Source organism: Ahaetulla prasina, chromosome 1 (genome assembly GCF_028640845.1).
Source record: "Ahaetulla prasina isolate Xishuangbanna chromosome 1, ASM2864084v1, whole genome shotgun sequence".
In the NCBI taxonomy this organism is placed as follows: Eukaryota; Metazoa; Chordata; class Lepidosauria; order Squamata; family Colubridae; genus Ahaetulla; species Ahaetulla prasina.
In genome coordinates, this window is record NC_080539.1 from 84551745 (window position 1) to 84572521 (window position 20777).

The window sequence follows — 20777 nt, forward strand, 5'->3', positions numbered from 1 at the left end:
AAATTAAAAGAAACTATTAATAAATGGCCGATAATTTAAAAATTAAAAAATTTACAAATGTTTAAAATCTCTAAAACCCCAATTTAAAATCACTATTTATGCCAGTCCTGCTTGAATAAATAAGTATGTTTTTAGCTCACGACGGAAGGTCCGAAGATCAGGAACTTGACGTAAGCCAGGGGGGAGTTCGTTCCAGAGCGTCGGTGCTCCCACAGAGAAGGCCCTACCCCTGGGAGCCGCCAGCCGACATTGTTTGGCGGACGGCACCCTGAGAAGGCCCTCTCTGTGAGAGCGTACGGGTCGATGGGAGGCATACGGTAACAGCAGGCGGTCTCGTAAGTACCCGGGTCCTAAGCCATGGAGCGCTTTAAAGGTGGTAACCAGGATCTTGAAGCGCACCCGAAAGACCACAGGAAGCCAGTGCAAACTACGGAGCAGAGGTGTTACGTGGGAGCCTCGAGCGGCTCCCATTACCACTCGCGCAGCTGCATTCTGGACTAACTGCAGCCTCCGGGTGCACCTCAAGGGCAGCCCCATGTAGAGAGCATTGCAATAATCCAGCCGAGACGTAACCAGAGCGTGAGTGACCGTGCATAAGGCATCCCGGTCAAGGAAGGGACGCAACTGGCGAACCAAGTTTCCTCTCATTAAAGTATGATAAGAAAAAAATATAGTCAGAAAAAAACAAATGCCAAATAATTAATACTTTTACAAGATGCCTTTATTATATAAAAATGTAGAAACATCATTAAGCCTTATAATGGGAGGAAAAGACTGCTTTCTAAATTTTTATCATATGAGAAATCTGGTAATTCTTAAAAAGGTGGCAAAATACTGCTGTACTATATCATGTATCTGAAAATAGACCATGCTTAATATCCGCAATATAAAAACATGGAAGAACTGTGGTAGGAAATTCAATGTGTTTGTGTATAGTGGAGAGCCTGGATCCTCACCTACTTTTATGTTTACATTTCCCGCAGAACACAATGACTTGGATCCTGAATTCTTACATTCGTACAAGGAATTTCTACCAACCAGGCCTTTTATAAGTTATTCCACACTATGCTCAAGAGTTCCCTGTTCTCAGGAACAGATTTACAAGAGATACAGGGCTATACAGAGAAAAGGGAAGCAGGAAAGCCTGTTCTATAAATTTAATTCTATTCTGTTCACAGAAAGGAAGTTAAAGTCTAAGCTGGAGTGGCTAATCAAGAATCTGAAGCAAGAGATTAACTAAATACACAAAACAATATCATAATCCTTTAAAGAACATACATAGGACAGATACATAATTTACAAATTCTGTCAACTTCAGTTTTAAACTATATTTCAAATATTTTTTGTCATTTATTTTCTCAAGCATTATCTTCCAAATCCTTCCAGAGTATACTGTAACTGGGTATACCCACTGATTCTAGTTATGTTAAAACTCTTTACAAGATATCTGCTTTTGCTTGGCTTAATTTGCAAGGTGTTAGTACCAACTTACCTATAAAAACTCAACATTGCGATACATAAAAAGGTATACTACGAAAGTATCCAAAGAATAAGATAAGCTAAACTTGTTAGCTTTTCCTAGATTCTTTCCCATTCAATTAACGTTTCTCTTCAGTCATTTAAAAACGCACATGTAAATTTTAACACCAGGACATTCTGAACAGTCAAAGATTTGAACCACTTAAATAATAGCAACAATGAAACAAAGCAAATTGTTATCATATTGCATGTATGTTATGGACTATGATCCTTCACTGGTACCTGGTTTAAAGTAACCTGCAGTATGCCCACAATACTAAAGAAGAGAATATAAGAAGTGGTCCCTGTATATAATCAACATTTTCACTGGGTGATAAGCTGGGGGGGGCATGTTAAATCATTACACAATAACAGTTTTATAATACAACATATTCTACTTCAGCTATTCATAAAACATGAATTATGGCAAAGATTTTCATAACACATGAATTATGGCGAAGATTCTGATAAGCAAATCCAGGGCTTGGCTTTGCTCTGATCCTGTAGTTCTTGATTTGTATGTTGTGAGGTTCCCAGTATGCTTAAGAAAGCCCATCCTCTTGGTCAATTATTTCTGCTTTACTGGAGAACACATCAGCTAGCATATGCTTTGGTATCTCAGAACCCCTGACTTTCAGTGTATAACAAGCATTCTCCACTTTAGCTAAGCTCTGTTTCAAAGTATAGAGCTTCTTAGAAACTTCATACGGTCCAGTATTACCAATGTAAGAAAAGCCATCATAAATCTGACACAGGAACTGACTCAGCTCAAATGGAGTATCTATATCACCATTGCCAACACTATTAATACACATCCGCATCAATTCTCCAGTTAGATCAGCCACTCCCAGAAGGTAATCCACAGGTGTCACTTTTATGTTCCACGTGTTGTTTTCCTTATTAGGAGAATCTGAAGATGGCTAGTAATACAACAGAATACAAAACAGTTTATTACAGAGAGAAAGTTCAATTTGTAAAACAGTTCAGGAAATTAACAAAAACAATTTTAGAAAAAAGTTGGCCTTGCTTTGGAACTTTTTAATGGGTGACTTCCCTTGTGGAAGACTTGCAATTTTCATCTCTTTTACACTGGTCCCAAGTGAACTCTATTTTGGGTGGCATAATATTAATAGCATATTAATATCTTTTTACATAGTAAATTTCCTTTGTCATCAACAATTACATGGCATCAAAAATCATCTCCAAACCGGATAAGTCTTATATTATGGCTAGCCAAGCAGTAACAAATAGTTCAGTTAGGAAAGAATTATTGCAGTAATTTTTATGGAAACTTCTTATTCATTAATTCTTCAGCTGGCAAGATGCCAGTCTCTAAATCAAAGAGAAGCTGCACATGATGTGTGTGTGTGTGATGTGTGTGTATCTTCTATTTCTACTTTGCACTATTTCTATTTGAAAACCATAAATAGTTTGCCACTACTATATATTTATCACCATCACTGTGTAATAAACTAATATATATTGCTGTTTGCTTTCACAGTTTAATGAACTGAACTAAAAAAATAATTCCTTAATCAACAAAGACCCATAAAATTTATCAAGATCCTCAAGATGCACTCTTTATCCAAGGATCAACTGAGGGCAAGATTGCCATATCTCAAGAAACTGGTCACTTTGGCAGACACTTAGGCACATGCAAGTTCAACAATTTGTCAATTTCACGGAAGCAGTTTACATGAGCCAATATAGGAAGAGGCTAAAGAAGAATGGAAATTTGCTGGCTGGTTGGGAAATTCTGGAAGTTGAAGTCCCCACAACTTAAAGGCCAAGGTTGAGAAACATTTGAATAGATATTTGCAGTTTTTAAGCAGCAAGATCTGATTGACTAGACATCTCAAATGTGAAGGGCTAAAAAACCCTTCAGAAAAGAAATGAGAAGCTGAGAACTCCTTCTGCCAAGATCTACAAGTAATGGAAGAAGGGTACTCATTTTGAACAGAGGAAAGGACAAGTAGCTGCCAGCTAGCCTAACACTGCATGGCTGCTCCTTAGTGGAATGCCTGGAGCTACGGTAATCTAGAGAGTCCATATCAGGGCTGATGAGTACAATGGGATGGCAGAAAAGAATTAGAGTTTCCTGTAATTTTGGACTCCAGATATAGTACCCTAGTATAGCCGTATAAGCTTTTTAAAAAGCCAATTTCGTAAATGGAAAAATAATTCCAACCTTCAAATGAAAAAAAGAAATTAAATTGAGAAAAAGAAATTCTTGCAGGTCAGGTTTCCAATACTACAGACATTCCCCTAAAGAAACCTTTTCTTCATTCTATCTGTCACAGGACCACAATATCAGCTGCACACTCCTAATATATTCCCAGTGCTGCTATTCTTCTATTCCTCAGTCGTATTTTAAAGGAAAACAGCCCAAGGTTATGCTAATAGTCACAAAATAAAAAGATGTTTCTGATAACAGAAGTGCAAATTTCCGTTTTTCCCTGACCCCAAATGAAAAAAGTGAGGATTTTCAAACCACTTCTGAAAAGGGGTGACAAAAGAAGAAAAGAAGACTTTCAGGAAGTGGGAACACAAGGAGATTTTTCATGATCACATCATTGGCATATTGTCCATCCTCTATTATTCTTTATAATATCCATTTAGAAATGATGAATGACTTGTGAAAATTGTATAGACAAGATTATTTATAGTACCTTCCTTTCCTCTTCTTTATTTTCTTCTGTAAATATCAGTTGTTTATTGATGTCCTCTAAGCTAATTAATGACCGGGTTTTGATAAAATACTGAAATGAAACAGCTTCCACATACTCTTGAAGACCTGGTTGACATGGAAATATGTAAAATATATTATCCTATAAAGATTCACCATAAAAGAGTTTAAGTAATATTTTAGGGATGTCAGCTTTTAATCACTTTTTGACTGATGCAGACTTTTTTAGGTAATGCATTGGAGAGTCTTTTAGATTATGCATATGACAATTTTAGTTGCAATGATTAATATTCTAAAGCCTTTACTGCAGTGATTCTTGGAACGGCATACTATCCAAATGTTTGTTTCTCTCTACCCTAGCTAATAAAGTAAAGTATCTTGGAAATAAAATCAACATGACTGAAAGATTTTCAAACATAGAGAACATGAGATTAAGGGGAGAATTAATCTATGGAAAAATGGTCAACATAAATTGCTGCATGTATTTTCAGTTCTTGAAAAAAAATGCTGGTCTTCAATTCTTAATTTAGGAACATAAAAATATAATAAAATTCAATTTATTCAGTTTGTTTTTATAAATACACATTTAATTATCTGAATCTTTATACTCTGTAGATAGATGCCCATTGATAGTTGCCCTTGCATTTTTCTAAAGATATAATCTATACATAAGAAACAATTTAAAATGTGAGGGATTCATTGGAGAATAAGTAATGCTATATGTCATGACTGCATTGAATTAAAAATAGAAAAACAGGATGTGTTTGTTTCAAACATTTATGTATCACCAAAATCAAACAATGTGACTCAGTCAGTATACGATAAAAATAAATAGGACATGGGGCTCTATTCAATTAGACCCCAATTCCTGAGGGAAACACTTTTTAAGGGCCAGCAAGGTTGGGGCTAGTTGGCCGTGTGGGAGGAGAAGGATTGTTTCAAAGCACAAGAGCAGCCACTGAAAAGGCATGCTTTCCAGGTCCCATAAGACAGCAATGTTTAAATGACAAATGAAGGCCAATACTTTGAGAGCCAATCCTATGCCTCGCATAATGTTAAAGGTAGTAACCAGCACCTTGCATTACATACACTTACTGGAAACCAGTACAGCTCATGGATAGAGATGCTGCATGAACATTAAAAGTTGTTCCCATAATTAAAAGAAAAATAGATGGTCCATATTCTACACACATTAATCCCTAGATTACATTGAGATTTATTTTAACAGCATCTTTCTTACAATAAATGTTTGACATTAAATATGTGCCTTTCAGAGGTTTTCCACAAAAAGCAGCTTGGAATAACATTTAAAATGACCCAAGACCTTGACAAAAGGTGGTTTTGCTAAGCAGGTAAAAGGATGTTTTAAATACATTGTAGTTTTAATGGAAGGACATCCGTTACTTTCACAAATAATCCCCAAGGTGGTAAAAAAAATCCCTATCCCACTTCACTATTTCATCCAACAACATCTTCCTGCTTTTAGTTTTGGGTTGTTTCCAAGAAAAAAATTACTCAGGAATCTTACTGCTGGGAAGTGAGTAGTTTATAAGGCAGCTTTTATACAGTTCCTTAGCAATGAGGATTTAGAAGGGAGACACCTTTAAGATACATTGAATCAATATGTGTGCATTTTATATTATCCAACTTCACCCCCCCAACTTCCCCTATCCAACTTAAAATTTCTCTTTTAAAATATAAGATTAACATATAAACAAATAGGGAAAACATGCAGAGTACGATTCTAGAATTCTTTCCAATGCCGCTGGAGAAGTCATGGTAGGAAGTATTTATATTTTGTTCTGCTTACATCTTTTTTGTTTGGTATGTGTGCAGTAGAAAACAGAATAGGGTCTTCTGGTCACATGACATGACTGGTCACATGACTTGGGATGGAGCAGCTGGCAACAATCCAATCTTCTGCCCAACTGTGTCTCTTGTAGGGCTCCACCATTATTTTCTGGAATGTTTTGCTCTGTAAGCCCTAGCCAGATTCAGCTCTTTTTTTATACTCAATCTTTCTTTTGCCAGCTTCCCCTGCCCCCCAAACAAGTTGGATTCTGTTCTGTTTAGTTTTCAAGGAGTTTTCCTAAGGATGGAATCAGAGCTAGCCTTGATCCAGATTACAATTTCCAATATTATGCTGAAGGGTAAGGAAAGCAGACTGGATTCCCCGCCCCGACATTATAGTAGCTGTGTTCTGGGTCATGTGACCAGGAGAGTCACTGTTTCTTAATGTAAGCAACTTGTATCCTGATTTGTTTTGTTTTGTTAAAAAGACCCAGATTCACCTGCTGTGTTTGTCAGTCACCACTAAATCTTTAAATTATAATTTCTTTTCTATTTCTATAACTTCTCTATTTTCTGATCTTAATCCAGGCTGGGCTATTTATCATTCTCCCCTACAAATAGTATACCGTTCCATAAACCTCTTCATGACGTAGCAATGCTTACTTTCAGAAGCCATTCATCTTTTTCTCTTCTATCATAATATATCCTTGCCTAAATCTCTATTTCTTCAGCTCCACAACAGACTTTTCAAATGTCTTCTGCTCTTTCTCCTTTTCTGATCATGTGAGTGGCTTACTAAAGAACCTTGTGTGACACTTTTCATGAAACCTTGAAAAAATCCCATTTTTATGTTATTCTCTAATTCAAACACACAACGCAATTTCCTGCTCAATTATATTGGCAATTTCCCTCTGCTGTTCTCCCTGTATCAACTTTTAGACTATGTTCTTCTTATACTTTGTGCTGCATAATAATAGTGTTTGATGGATTATGGAAGACATATAAGGCTATATAGGTAAAATCATATGCATACTAACTACAAAACAGAGTTTCTATTGATCTTGGTAGGATTTACTTCCAACTAAACAAGCATAGAATATCCAAAAACAAAATTCAACTCTAAATAGTAATCTTCACACTTTATTCACATATGTTTTATGATAAAGGATATTTATATTAAGGAAGAGTCTTATTTTAATGTAAGGCATTAAATTGAAGTATATGGGAAATTCCCTTTATTAAATAAAATTAACTTTCAACCAGTGTAACACTATTAGAATAACAAAAGCAACTACTGTGCAAAATACACAGCATTTGCCTACCACTATTTCAGTTTTAAAGCCAAATTGTTCACATATTCCAAAGGATATGTATCCTTTACATAGGAGGAAAGAGATATTTTTTTTGTATTGCAAACATACTTCAAAAGTAACCACAAAAAAGATAACAATAACAATGTGCAAAAGTTGGTCTGCCTTTGTTTTTTAACTAGTTATTTCAGTGCATCTTTGTTTGCTTGTTTAATTATCCCTTGGGACAATCTGTACTTTAAGAAATGTGTAGAAAACAGTCATCATTTTTGTTATTGTTCAATTATTAGTACTATACTCAGCATTTGAGCTCATATGAGTATCCTTAGGGGAAATGTTCTGCATGCCATTAGCACTGGTCTTAATGAGGGAAAAAGTGGAACTTCTTTAGTGCTTTGCCAGAATTATTTTATCTTTAAGTCAAAGAACAGTGGCTTGGAGTAACCCCAAAAAAAGCATTTCGTAACAACCAACGCCAAACAATATTCCCAGGAATCATATTTATGGCACTTCTATTTATAGAGATATGATTATTACACTCAACCTTTGTATATCCTTGTTAAGATTTTTTTTGTACAGTCACTACTGTAACTATATTAAAAAAAATTAAATAGATTATTCAATTCTTTAACCTTTATTGTTACACCATTTTTGATAAAATATAAATAAAATAAAACAATACAATTAATTTACGGTAGTTAGGATGTACAAAGTTAAGATCTTCAGGTGCTTTTGTTCAGCATGTCACTAAAATCCTACAATTGTTCTGATTATGTTTCAGTGCTATATCATAAAATGGGTACTGAACTATACAACATATCTGAAGTACAATATCATCTTGCTGTGCTTGCTGACCATTAAAATTTAAATACTATTCATTAAAAGTTAGTGCTAAAACTGCTGAAGTCAAAATTTTTAAATGCTTATTTTCCAAAAAAAGCAACAACTTTTTCTTTGCAAACAGTACAAAATAGAAGCTTTTTGATGCTTCAGATGGCCCACAAAATAATTTCAGCAACACGTATAGTTTAACTACTCTGCTCCTTTAACAATTTGAAAGAATGATTTCAAAAACTTATTTGAAATATTACATTGCTGCCTCCAGCAAAAAAACATTCTAGGAAATGTAAAAGCAACAGGATAAGAATATTTTGAAATATTTATCTTGAACTTTATAAAATATTGTATTTATGCCTGTTTAAGGATACCACTCTGTAAGCATGCATGTGTTGACTGGGCTGCCATACATATGCCACAGTACAAACATCCAGACAACCATTAGATAGCATACAAAAACTTTTATTCTTTGCTGTTATCAAGTGATCATTTGCAGTAGAAGATTTTTGCAAATGACCTATTGGAAATGGGAGAAATAAAACCAAGTACTTAAAAATACTGGCTAAAGATAAGATAAGTGAAAAACAAAGATAATAAACCACTATAAAGATAATAGTGAAAAACAATCCATACAGGAACCAGGAGTCAAGCCCAACTCACAGAAATTAAGTATTAAAATAATATCATATTGCAATATTAAAACAAATGAATGCTTAAACCAAAAAATTCTGTACAGTATCTCTTTTAATACTTTTTATTTAAGACTGGTCTTTTTCTCTCCACTCAAACACTGTGGAATCTTTGGATGTCACTATCCGTTCACAATGAGATCTTTATCCTTGTCTACTAATATGATTCTCAATATTCTCTTTGTCTTTTCTAAGCAATTAAAATGTCTGAAAGCAACCAGAGTATCATCACGAGACAAGGTCTTTCTCAAAAGAGGATCAAGGTAATAAACCTAACAATTCAGACCCTGAGGAACTAAACACAATACTGGTACTGAAAGACCAAATATCGGCATTTCCATTCCCAAGCACAATGTAGATCACTGACCTGAAATTAGAAATACATGCATAAAGAAAGGAAAAAGCCAGCAGCTAGCAAAGCAACAGCCACTTATAGGGAAACGATCCTGATAACAGCTGAAACTTTGCATGGACAGATTCTAGCAAATTAAAATGTTTAGTTTCAGCTGCATTTAGATGGATAGCACTGCAAAAGACACTGGTATTTAAGACTGCCTCAAAACGTAGATTTCCGGTTGGAACAACTTTGATGTTAATCTTATTGCAAACTTCTCTTTCTGCTATGACTTCTTACAACTCTGATGAAAGGTTGAAGATTTATTTATAATTTTATGTCCAAATATGGTAGTAAGCAAGCCATTCATTGAGAAGTAGCTGTAAAGGGCTCATTGGGCTATGGTAGAAAACCAGAAACTGTATTAGGTCCTGGTACCACATGTTATTTAGCTGGATTATGAGTAATAGCAAAACAAATTCCTTTCAGCAGTTACTTAGACCTAAATGCTAAAGCACAAACTTTATTTTTTAAATGTCTGTATATTCCTTCACTATCCTTTTCATCCTAAAATATTCTGAAGCTTCATCTTCCAAGTGCTGTATTTTTTATTTGTGGATTTTACTTTTATGCCTCAATGGCCTATAACAATCTTTCCTTAGTGATCTGTTTATTTTTTTAAAAAATGATATAAAAATTGATCTACTTATTCCTTTTTGTTTAAGATCTTCCTTGGCTACTTCTAGTTGAGATCTGACATGTTATTTCTCTTTTTTCCAAGTGCCCTTTCTTTCATGAGCCCTGTTTTATTAGACTTCAAATCCTCAGCAAAAGCCTCGTATCTTGTATGATGGCACAGTAATAAGTGTACACACAGAAATTTATGCATAATCTACAATCTATCTACAAACTTTAGAGTAGAAATCAATTATGTCCCTAAACTTCTGGAGGTTCATTCATCAATACTAACTTATTTGATACAGTTGTGATTACAATTTAGATAAAACCTTATGTTGGAGCTCAAGCTACATATGAAACCACCAAACAGTAAATGCTTCCACATTTCTTGAAATGATTCTACTGATGGTTTGGGAAAAACTGCCTAAGAATGTGACCTTTTAACTCCTGCCTAAAAATCCTTGGATTTGTTGTAAGCACTCTACTGCTTACCAAAGGAATTAAGTTCCAGACTCATTTAGTTCTGGTAGTTTGGATAATTATGCTTTCCCAAATTTACTTTTCTAAGAATTTCTGTGGAATGCCATTATCTTGCTCTCTGTGGAATTACTGAAACAATATAGAGGTGTTATTTCCGTATTTCTTATTCATTGTTCTAATTATACAACCGTTCAAATCCTACAAAATATTTGAAGAAATACAGTACTTTGTAAGAATTCCAAGAATTAAAATAATTGCATTCTTTCTTACTGAAGTATTCACACAGTTTAAATTGGAAAAGGTGCCCTTCTCCTGATAATGAGCTTACTGAATGTTGTATAATTTTATTATAAAGTGCTAACATTTAATAGTATCACTAAATTATTAAAATATAGTGAGAAGCTATATATTGATAACACCTAACCATACCATTTTCTACCAAGTATAAAAGTTGTAGTACTGGTACTTTATTAAAATTTGACCGGATTTTTTGAAATTGGCTGAACCCATTTCTAATCTACTGTCTTTTACAAAATTAAAAATATAAAGCAAACTGAAATAATTGCTGTGTCATTAGTAATTCTGTATCAAATTGAATTGTGGACCTGGGTTTTATTTGTGAGAAGCTGTTTCCTTTTGTAGCATTAAATAGGTGAGCACTGTTGAATCATGTCTATGTATTTCTTTCTTATGCAAATAATCCTCACTTAACTACCACAATTAGGGCCAGAATCCCATGGAGTGGTCATTAAGTGAGATGTCATATGACTGCCAGGACTGCTTTGCTCAGCAACCACAATCCTGGCAGTCCCAGTGGCTGTCATTAATCAGACAGTCCCAGGTAAGGATTGCAGGGGGCCTTGGGGGAGAAGCTCCCTGGGAGGCTCCAGTCAGGAGCTGAAAATCCTCCCTGCCAAAATTCAAGCAGGATTTTCAGCTTGAGAGAGAGAGGCACTCATGTGCAGACTGCACCAATACTCCCAGGATCTTCCCCACTCACCAGAGGCATCCCACATTCCTTGCATTGTACAATTCATTTGTTTGGCTTTTGTTCCAGTCCGTATTTTTTTGAGGGGGTCAAGCCCTAGGTTCCTGCAATATGAGGTACCTCAGGACTCTCAGTGTTCCTCTTTAAAATCTATATAAAACCGCTGGGTGAGGTACAGTATGCTGATGATGCCCAGTTTCCTTTCTCTACCCAAGGTAGCATTATTTTAGTGTTGACCCAGGTCCTGTGAGAGTCTGGATAAGGAGAAATTAGCTCCAACTCAAGCCTGGCTAGATGGAGTGGCTTTGGGTTTCTAATTTCTTTCCAGGTGCAATGCAAGTTTTTGCTTATTACTTTTAAAACTCTGCATGGCATGAGGCCAGGTTATTTATAGAATGGCTTCACCCCGATACCATCTGCCCACTCTATTAGGCTAGAGTGGCCTAATGGGGACACTCCAGGTCTCATATCTTAAATCTGGTGGGACTCAGGAAACATCCTTTTTCCATAGCTGCCTCTCTCTGTCTGACATCTAGCAGGCTTCCACACATTGAGTTTCCAAAAAACCATAAAGGGTTGATTTTCTCCCCAAGAGAAAAGATAGAGCCCGAGGATTTCATTGTTTGTTGGACTAAAAATTATAGATCAGGTGCCTGGTTTATTATCTTTGGTTTTTTTTTATTACTGTTGTAGTTTTTTTTTTTATTTACATTTATATCCCGCCCTTCTCTGAAGACTCAGGGCGGCTTACAATGTATAAGGCAATAGTCTCATTCTATTTGTATATTTACAAAGTCAACTTATTGCCCCCCCAACAATCTGGGTCCTCATTTTACCTACCTTATAAAGGATGGAAAGCTGAGTCAACCTCGGGCCGGGCTTGAACCTGCAGTAATTGCAGGTTACTGTGTTCTAATAACAGGCTTCTTACCAGCCTGAGCTATTACGGCCCATTTTATTGTTATGAGTTACCCAGAGTTGTGATTTACAACATGGACAGAAATATATGTCTTTTAAATAATTAAATAAATATTCTGGGGACTTTTTTTTTTTTGCATCTCTTTGATTATATAACATAAAATAGTAGAATTTTAAACTAAAAATAGGTACAACAGAAATTAAGGTTTAACCCACTAATTAGCTAGCTCACAACAATTGTAACTGATTTCTGTACAATGCAAAGCCTCTCCCTAAATCAATTTTATAAATTCCTTTATCCAAATATTTTAATGGAATTGAAACAAACATTATCTCTGGGTGATAGAATCAAAAAGTATAATATGTTGCCCAATGTAATAAAATCAAGATTGATAAAATATCTACAATTGTCCCATTTGCAAGGTTTTTTTGCTTTTTTATTTCTCACACATACCTGGAGAAATAGCTCTATGGTACTGATGCATATCTTCTCCCATCAATTCTTGTGCTACTTGTTTTATCTTCTGTCTCACAAGATCTAATTTGACTTCAGATTCTGTTAATATTTCTTCTATATTGGAAGCACTGTGATTACAGAATACAATCAAATTAAAAAGTGACTGCTGTTAAAACATCAGCAAAGAAGTAATGATATATGCTATACACAGATCATTTTGTATTTTTCTTTAAAAGTTATCACATTCATCCTTTTCAAACACTATTATAAGAACTAGAATTTCAAAATATATGTTGGTCACTTATATAGTCAAAAAAATATTTAAAAAAATTTCTTCCCTTCATTCCTAACTCTTTATTTTATGTTACTTTTTACAGGATGCTTTTGTTTTTGCATATCTAACCAAAGCAAAAGGTATGGTATATATTAGGAAATGTGAAAGACAAACATAGATACCTGCCTGGTAATTCTATGAAGTAGGAATATGGTCCTTTTGCTTTCAATAGTTATGTCACGACTAAGTTTCACAAGTCTTTCATATTTATCATGTCTTGTATCAAGTTCCAGTTGAAACACTGAAAATGAATTCAATAAATATGAAACAATATTAGAAATACAGATATGAACATGCAAACTCTACAAAATATACAAGTGTACAAAAACAGATTTCACATGTTCTGAGAAACTCATAAAGCTACTAAAATATATTTTAACCTTTGTTTAAATACAGCTTAACTGTTTAGAATGTTAATAGTTTGTTAAATAATTTAATAAACTTCATTCTTTCTGCAAAAATTCTGACTAAACCTTTAAGGAATAGTATCCAATTCACACACATCAAAGAAAAAAGTAGTGCAATTCTCCATTTTTATGGAAGTAATCACTTACAATATGAAGCAATCCATACACAGAAACCATCTGGAACCATGACTTCAAACACAGTACTGTTATAGAAATGATGCAGAATGGGTGCTATCATAGCTTAAAAGGAATTGCATGGAGAAATCACATATATCATCACTTCATATATACACGTAAATGAGCCACAATTAAGGCCTCTAAAATTACTTACTCTTGAAGGATGTCATTATGGATGAAGAAAAATTGATGCTATCTTTTTCTTCCCTCCTATGACCATGTGGAAAACTGTCATGTTTCCTTTTTCTGAAGCCACCTGTGTGTGTGTAAGATTGAAAAAAGTATTAGTTCTCAAAAAATGTTCACAACTTTTCATAGCCGAAATGCCCATATCATAGGCATTTGCGAAACTAGAAAACTGTCCACAATTCCATTCACCATTTTGTACTGAATACTGGATTCAGTCTACTGATCTGGAAACTTTGATTTCATGGTATTTTAAGACAAGAACTAACTGCCAAACAAGGCGATAGCACTTCATATATAACGTACATAACTTATAATTCAAAAGAATGAGGAAACATAGTCAGCTGATATTGGTTGTTTCAAAAGGTCAGCTAACTGCTTTAAAATTTATTACATTCAATTGATTGAACCAGCATAAAAGTAATGTAATATTAATTGCATTTCATGTTTTCCTACTTTCATGGACAATGTGTGTTTCTCTCCAGATAATACTTCTACATATTCTAAGTGAAATGGCCATAAAACAGAATTGTTAAAATCTGCATTCTGGGGAAGTACACATTGTCCAGTCTTGCCCTATGCTTTATGTGTAAATAAAAAGCAACAAAAACAAGGCTATGCTCTGACATGTGAACTCCTGGACTGTACATATAAATAGAATATTTCAGATGGTGGGTTTCTGCCTCTTCCATTACATGATGTGCTTCATCATACTTGTTACAGGCACAAGAGCTTCCTGCCAAAAAGCAACCTTTGGAAATTTGGTTGTGTTCATTTTAAGGTCAACAAGGGTTTTTTTTTTCTTGTTACTGATGTCTAGACTCCATCTGGGGATTAAATACAAGGAACAAAAATTAGGAAGAACAAGAATAGGATTACAGAAGGGAAGAAAATGCAGCAAATGCAGACAAAAAGGGCAAATATAAAAAAAAGGAAAGTGAGACACATAACTAAGGCAGAATACCAGCATAGGATAGGTAATCAAACAACAGAACTGCAAACACCCAGAAGAAAGCAAATCTATTATTAGAAACCAACATGGGTTTATCAAAAACAGTTTGTGCCAAATAAAACATATTGCAATTTTTGACAAAGTGGCTAAATTAGTGGACCAGCAAAATGCTGTGGACATCATATACTTGGACACCAGTAAGGCATATGACAAAGTAGACCACAACCTACTTCTTGGTAAGATAAGAAATGTCGGATAGATAGTATCACCATCAGATGGATCCGTAACTGGCTGGCAAACTGCACTCAATTTATAAGCCATAATGGAATTACATATACATGGAGTACATATACATGCAGTAGGGTATTCCAAGATTCTTCTTAGACCCAGAATTATTCAACATAATAGAATAACAGAGTTGGAAGGGACCTTGGAGGTCCTTTTGGCCCAACCCCTGCTCAAGCAGAAAATCCTTTACTATTTTAATGGAATTGAAACAAACATTATCTCTGGGTGATAGAATCAAAAAGTATAATATGTTGCCCAATGTAATAAAATCAAGATTGATAAAATATCTACAATTGTCCCATTTGCAAGGTTTTTTTGCTTTTTTATTTCTCACACATACCTGGAGAAATAGCTCTATGGTACTGATGCATATCTTCTCCCATCAATTCTTGTGCTACTTGTTTTATCTTCTGTCTCACAAGATCTAATTTGACTTCAGATTCTGTTAATATTTCTTCTATATTGGAAGCACTGTGATTACAGAATACAATCAAATTAAAAAGTGACTGCTGTTAAAACATCAGCAAAGAAGTAATGATATATGCTATACACAGATCATTTTGTATTTTTCTTTAAAAGTTATCACATTCATCCTTTTCAAACACTATTATAAGAACTAGAATTTCAAAATATATGTTGGTCACTTATATAGTCAAAAAAATATTTAAAAAAATTTCTTCCCTTCATTCCTAACTCTTTATTTTATGTTACTTTTTACAGGATGCTTTTGTTTTTGCATATCTAACCAAAGCAAAAGGTATGGTATATATTAGGAAATGTGAAAGACAAACATAGATACCTGCCTGGTAATTCTATGAAGTAGGAATATGGTCCTTTTGCTTTCAATAGTTATGTCACGACTAAGTTTCACAAGTCTTTCATATTTATCATGTCTTGTATCAAGTTCCAGTTGAAACACTGAAAATGAATTCAATAAATATGAAACAATATTAGAAATACAGATATGAACATGCAAACTCTACAAAATATACAAGTGTACAAAAACAGATTTCACATGTTCTGAGAAACTCATAAAGCTACTAAAATATATTTTAACCTTTGTTTAAATACAGCTTAACTGTTTAGAATGTTAATAGTTTGTTAAATAATTTAATAAACTTCATTCTTTCTGCAAAAATTCTGACTAAACCTTTAAGGAATAGTATCCAATTCACACACATCAAAGAAAAAAGTAGTGCAATTCTCCGTTTTTATGGAAGTAATCACTTACAATATGAAGCAATCCATACACAGAAACCATCTGGAACCATGACTTCAAACACAGTACTGTTATAGAAATGATGCAGAATGGGTGCTATCATAGCTTAAAAGGAATTGCATGGAGAAATCACATATATCATCACTTCATATATACACGTAAATGAGCCACAATTAAGGCCTCTAAAATTACTTACTCTTGAAGGATGTCATTATGGATGAAGAAAAATTGATGCTATCTTTTTCTTCCCTCCTATGACCATGTGGAAAACTGTCATGTTTCCTTTTTCTGAAGCCACCTGTGTGTGTGTAAGATTGAAAAAAGTATTAGTTCTCAAAAAATGTTCACAACTTTTCATAGCCGAAATGCCCATATCATAGGCATTTGCGAAACTAGAAAACTGTCCACAATTCCATTCACCATTTTGTACTGAATACTGGATTCAGTCTACTGATCTGGAAACTTTGATTTCATGGTATTTTAAGACGAGAACTAACTGCCAAACAAGGCGATAGCACTTCATATATAACGTACATAACTTATAATTCAAAAGAATGAGGAAACATAGTCAGCTGATATTGGTTGTTTCAAAAGGTCAGCTAACTGCTTTAAAATTTATTACATTCAATTGATTGAACCAGCATAAAAGTAATGTAATATTAATTGCATTTCATGTTTTCCTACTTTCATGGACAATGTGTGTTTCTCTCCAGATAATACTTCTACATATTCTAAGTGAAATGGCCATAAAACAGAATTGTTAAAATCTGCATTCTGGGGAAGTACACATTGTCCAGTCTTGCCCTATGCTTTATGTGTAAATAAAAAGCAACAAAAACAAGGCTATGCTCTGACATGTGAACTCCTGGACTGTACATATAAATAGAATATTTCAGATGGTGGGTTTCTGCCTCTTCCATTACATGATGTGCTTCATCATACTTGTTACAGGCACAAGAGCTTCCTGCCAAAAAGCAACCTTTGGAAATTTGGTTGTGTTCATTTTAAGGTCAACAAGGGTTTTTTTTTTCTTGTTACTGATGTCTAGACTCCATCTGGGGATTAAATACAAGGAACAAAAATTAGGAAGAACAAGAATAGGATTACAGAAGGGAAGAAAATGCAGCAAATGCAGACAAAAAGGGCAAATATAAAAAAAAGGAAAGTGAGACACATAACTAAGGCAGAATACCAGCATAGGATAGGTAATCAAACAACAGAACTGCAAACACCCAGAAGAAAGCAAATCTATTATTAGAAACCAACATGGGTTTATCAAAAACAGTTTGTGCCAAATAAAACATATTGCAATTTTTGACAAAGTGGCTAAATTAGTGGACCAGCAAAATGCTGTGGACATCATATACTTGGACACCAGTAAGGCATATGACAAAGTAGACCACAACCTACTTCTTGGTAAGATAAGAAATGTCGGATAGATAGTATCACCATCAGATGGATCCGTAACTGGCTGGCAAACTGCACTCAATTTATAAGCCATAATGGAATTACATATACATGGAGTACATATACATGCAGTAGGGTATTCCAAGATTCTTCTTAGACCCAGAATTATTCAACATAATAGAATAACAGAGTTGGAAGGGACCTTGGAGGTCCTTTTGGCCCAACCCCTGCTCAAGCAGAAAATCCTTTACTATTTCAAACAAATGGTTGTCCAAACTCTTCTTAAAGTTTTCCAGTGTTGGGGCACCCACAACTTCTAGAGGCAAATCATTCCACTGATTACTGTAACTGTCAGGAAATTTTTCCTTAGTTCCACGTTGATTCTCTCCTTGATTAGTTTCCCCCCATTGCTGCCCTCAAGTGCTCTATCATCTTCATGAATGAATTAGATGGGGGGGATAGAAGGGGGACTCATGAAATTTGCAGATGACACCAAGCTAGGGGGAATAGTCAACACTTTAGAAGATAGGCTCAAAAGATCCAGAAAGATGGACTTGAATACTTGGCTCTATTCAACAAAATACAATTCAGGGGGAAGAAAAGTATAGTTTTACACTTACGAGTAGGCAAGGAAAAACAAATACACAGGTATAGAAGAGGTGGCACTAAGCTCAACAACAGTAACTGCAAGAGGAATTTAGGAGTCCTAGTGGACAACCACTTAAATAGGAGCCAGCAGTGTGCTTAGCTGGCAAAAAAGGCAATGGAGTCTTAGGCAGCATCAAAAAGTAATAGTATCAAGATCATGTGGAGTGTTAATATCGCTATATACTGCCTTGTAAGACCACACTTGGAATACTGTGTCCAATTCTGGTCACCACTATACAAAAAAGATGTTGAGACTTTGAAAAGAGTACAGAGAAGAACAAAGATAAGGGAGGCTAAAATGTATGATGAATGGTTGCAGGAAGTGGGTATGTCTAGTCTAACAAAGAGAAGGACCATGACATGATAGCAGTTTTCCAATATCTGAGGAGCTGTCATAAACAAGAGGGGAACAACCTGTTTTCCAAAGTATCTGAGGGCAGGAAAAAGAAGCAACGGATGAAAACTTATCAAAGATCCAACCTGGAACAAAAGAGAAATTTCTTGATCGTGATAACAATTAATCGGTGGAACAACTTGCCTCCAGAAATTATGGGTGGTCCAATACTGGAGGTTTTTAATATTTAAGAAGATATTGGACAGCCAATTATTCTTAACTGTATAGGGACTTCTGCTTGATCTGGGGGTTGGACCATAAGACCACCCTTCCAACTCTGTTATTCTATTACAGGTGGTCCTTGACTTACAACAGTTCATTTAGTGACCTTTCAAAGTTACAACGGCACTGAAAAAGTGACTTATGGCCGTTTTTCGCAGTTACGACATTTGAAGCCTCCCTATGATCGTGTGATCAAACTTCAGATGCTTGGCAACTGGTTCATGTCTGTGACCGTTGCTGTGTCCCAAGGTCCTGTGATCACCTTTTCCCAACATTCTGCCATGCAAAGCCAACAGGGAAGCCAGATTTGCTTAAAAATCAGGTTACTAAATTATCGACTGCAGTGATTCACTTAACAACTGTGACAGGGAAGGTCGTAAAATGGGGCAAAACTCACTTCACAAGTGCCTCACTTAGCAACAGAAAGGGCGGGCTCAACTGCGGTCGTAAGTCGAGGACTACCTGTATTTGAAACGAAGCCATGAAATGAGGAGCCCAGGTTCTAATAAAGGGCCTGGGAAAGGCAGCCAGGTGAGGAAAGGCAGCCATTGGCCTTCCCCGCGCCCCTTGCATTTTGCTCCTCGGACGAGGAGTTCCCACACACACACACACTTGTCCCACGCCACCTTCTTTGTTGCTCATCTTGTCCGCGCTGTGATCCCGAGACAGCAACTCCGCGTCTGTCAGAATTGACCTCGGCGACCGACACGCGCAGCCAACGGGGTGTCGCGCGCTCAACGGCGATTCGACGCTGCTCCCTTGTTCCAATTTGGTCTCCGCACCTCTCAGGACCTCAATCATCCGCCTTCCCACCGCTCTCGGGGTGTCTAATCCGATCCCTGATAGCAACCTTTAATTTCGTTAAATCGAGCCCCGCTGGGATTAATTTCTCCACTCTGCCAAGGCAGAAAAGGAGCTATGAAGAAATCATTTATTTCCCTAATCAGGCATTAGTGTGTGAGGTATATCCGGTTTGCTATGGGGGCTTCTTTAAGACTTTTTTTTAATCGAGCAAGGCCTTATGGGAAATGTAGTTTTTTCTTAGGATAAAGCGTGTACAGCACAGTGAATAAAAAAACTTCGGGATTGGATTGGGAGAGATGAGAGCTGGAATCTGAATTGAAGCCTGAACTACTTACGGATTTGAGATATGCCGATTATGACAGTTTGTTAATCAAAGTTAAAAGGAGGCTTTCACTTGTGGAAAGTGAAAGATCTAGATTGTTTAAAAAAATAGATTTCTTGGTTTCTAGATTAATGTTAAATATTTAGAAAGTTGATTTCTTATAATGTACACTATGAAAACTAAACACTGAGATACAAGAGGAAGAAAATAGTAATAAGCAGTCATAGATATGGTTCTCTAAACTGAAAATTAGTCAAGTCAGTCAGTCAGTCATGGACCAAGAAATCTTATCCATGCATAATAAAGGGACTATTACACACATGCATTCATGTGCTTTCTGCTTCCAGGGTTGCAGGGAAAGCTTCAGAAGTGGCTCATTCAGAAACAGATGCAGCAGTTGCAATACTGCACATTCCAAAGCAGTTTTCCCAAGTTAATTTTAAGCTTTGCCTAGCCCTAGTGCCACAATCCTAAAAGCTTTAACCAAAAACTTACTACTATTAACCTCACCCCATTCCTAAGAGGAGCATAAGGGGCGTGCATAAGCGCACAAACGTGCCTACTGTTCCTGTCCTATATATATCCGTGTAAAATTGGAAGTGTCTTGGCGACGTTTCGACGAAGTCTCATTCGTCATCTTCAGGCTTCAGCTTCGTGCTTCTGGGAGCAATGTGTGATTGCAGCTGTTTCTTCCTTTTTAACTGCTAGTGGGGGTTTGAACTGATTGGGAG

At 35.7% G+C, this 20777-nt stretch overlaps 1 protein-coding gene across 2 annotated transcripts; it reads right to left on the bottom strand.

Annotated features, from left to right (window-relative positions):
- Positions 1 to 699: 699 nt before the first annotated feature.
- On the bottom strand, positions 700 to 19865 carry TSNAX (translin associated factor X). 2 transcript variants are annotated; one of them, XM_058166532.1, is made up of 6 exons: positions 19547 to 19865; positions 16446 to 16547; positions 15834 to 15948; positions 15371 to 15501; positions 4188 to 4312; positions 700 to 2438 (listed from the first exon to the last, which is right to left on the bottom strand). In XM_058166532.1, exons 1-6 carry the CDS (start codon positions 19719 to 19721, stop codon positions 2061 to 2063), a joined length of 1026 nt encoding a protein of 341 aa, XP_058022515.1. In that variant the 5' UTR covers positions 19722 to 19865; the 3' UTR covers positions 700 to 2060. The 2 variants fall into 2 exon arrangements, with proteins under 2 accessions (XP_058022515.1, XP_058022508.1); XM_058166525.1 differs by lacking the exons at positions 15371 to 15501; positions 15834 to 15948; positions 16446 to 16547; positions 19547 to 19865 and adding exons at positions 12684 to 12814; positions 13147 to 13261; positions 13759 to 15216.
- Between the last annotated feature and the right edge of the window lie 912 nt (positions 19866 to 20777).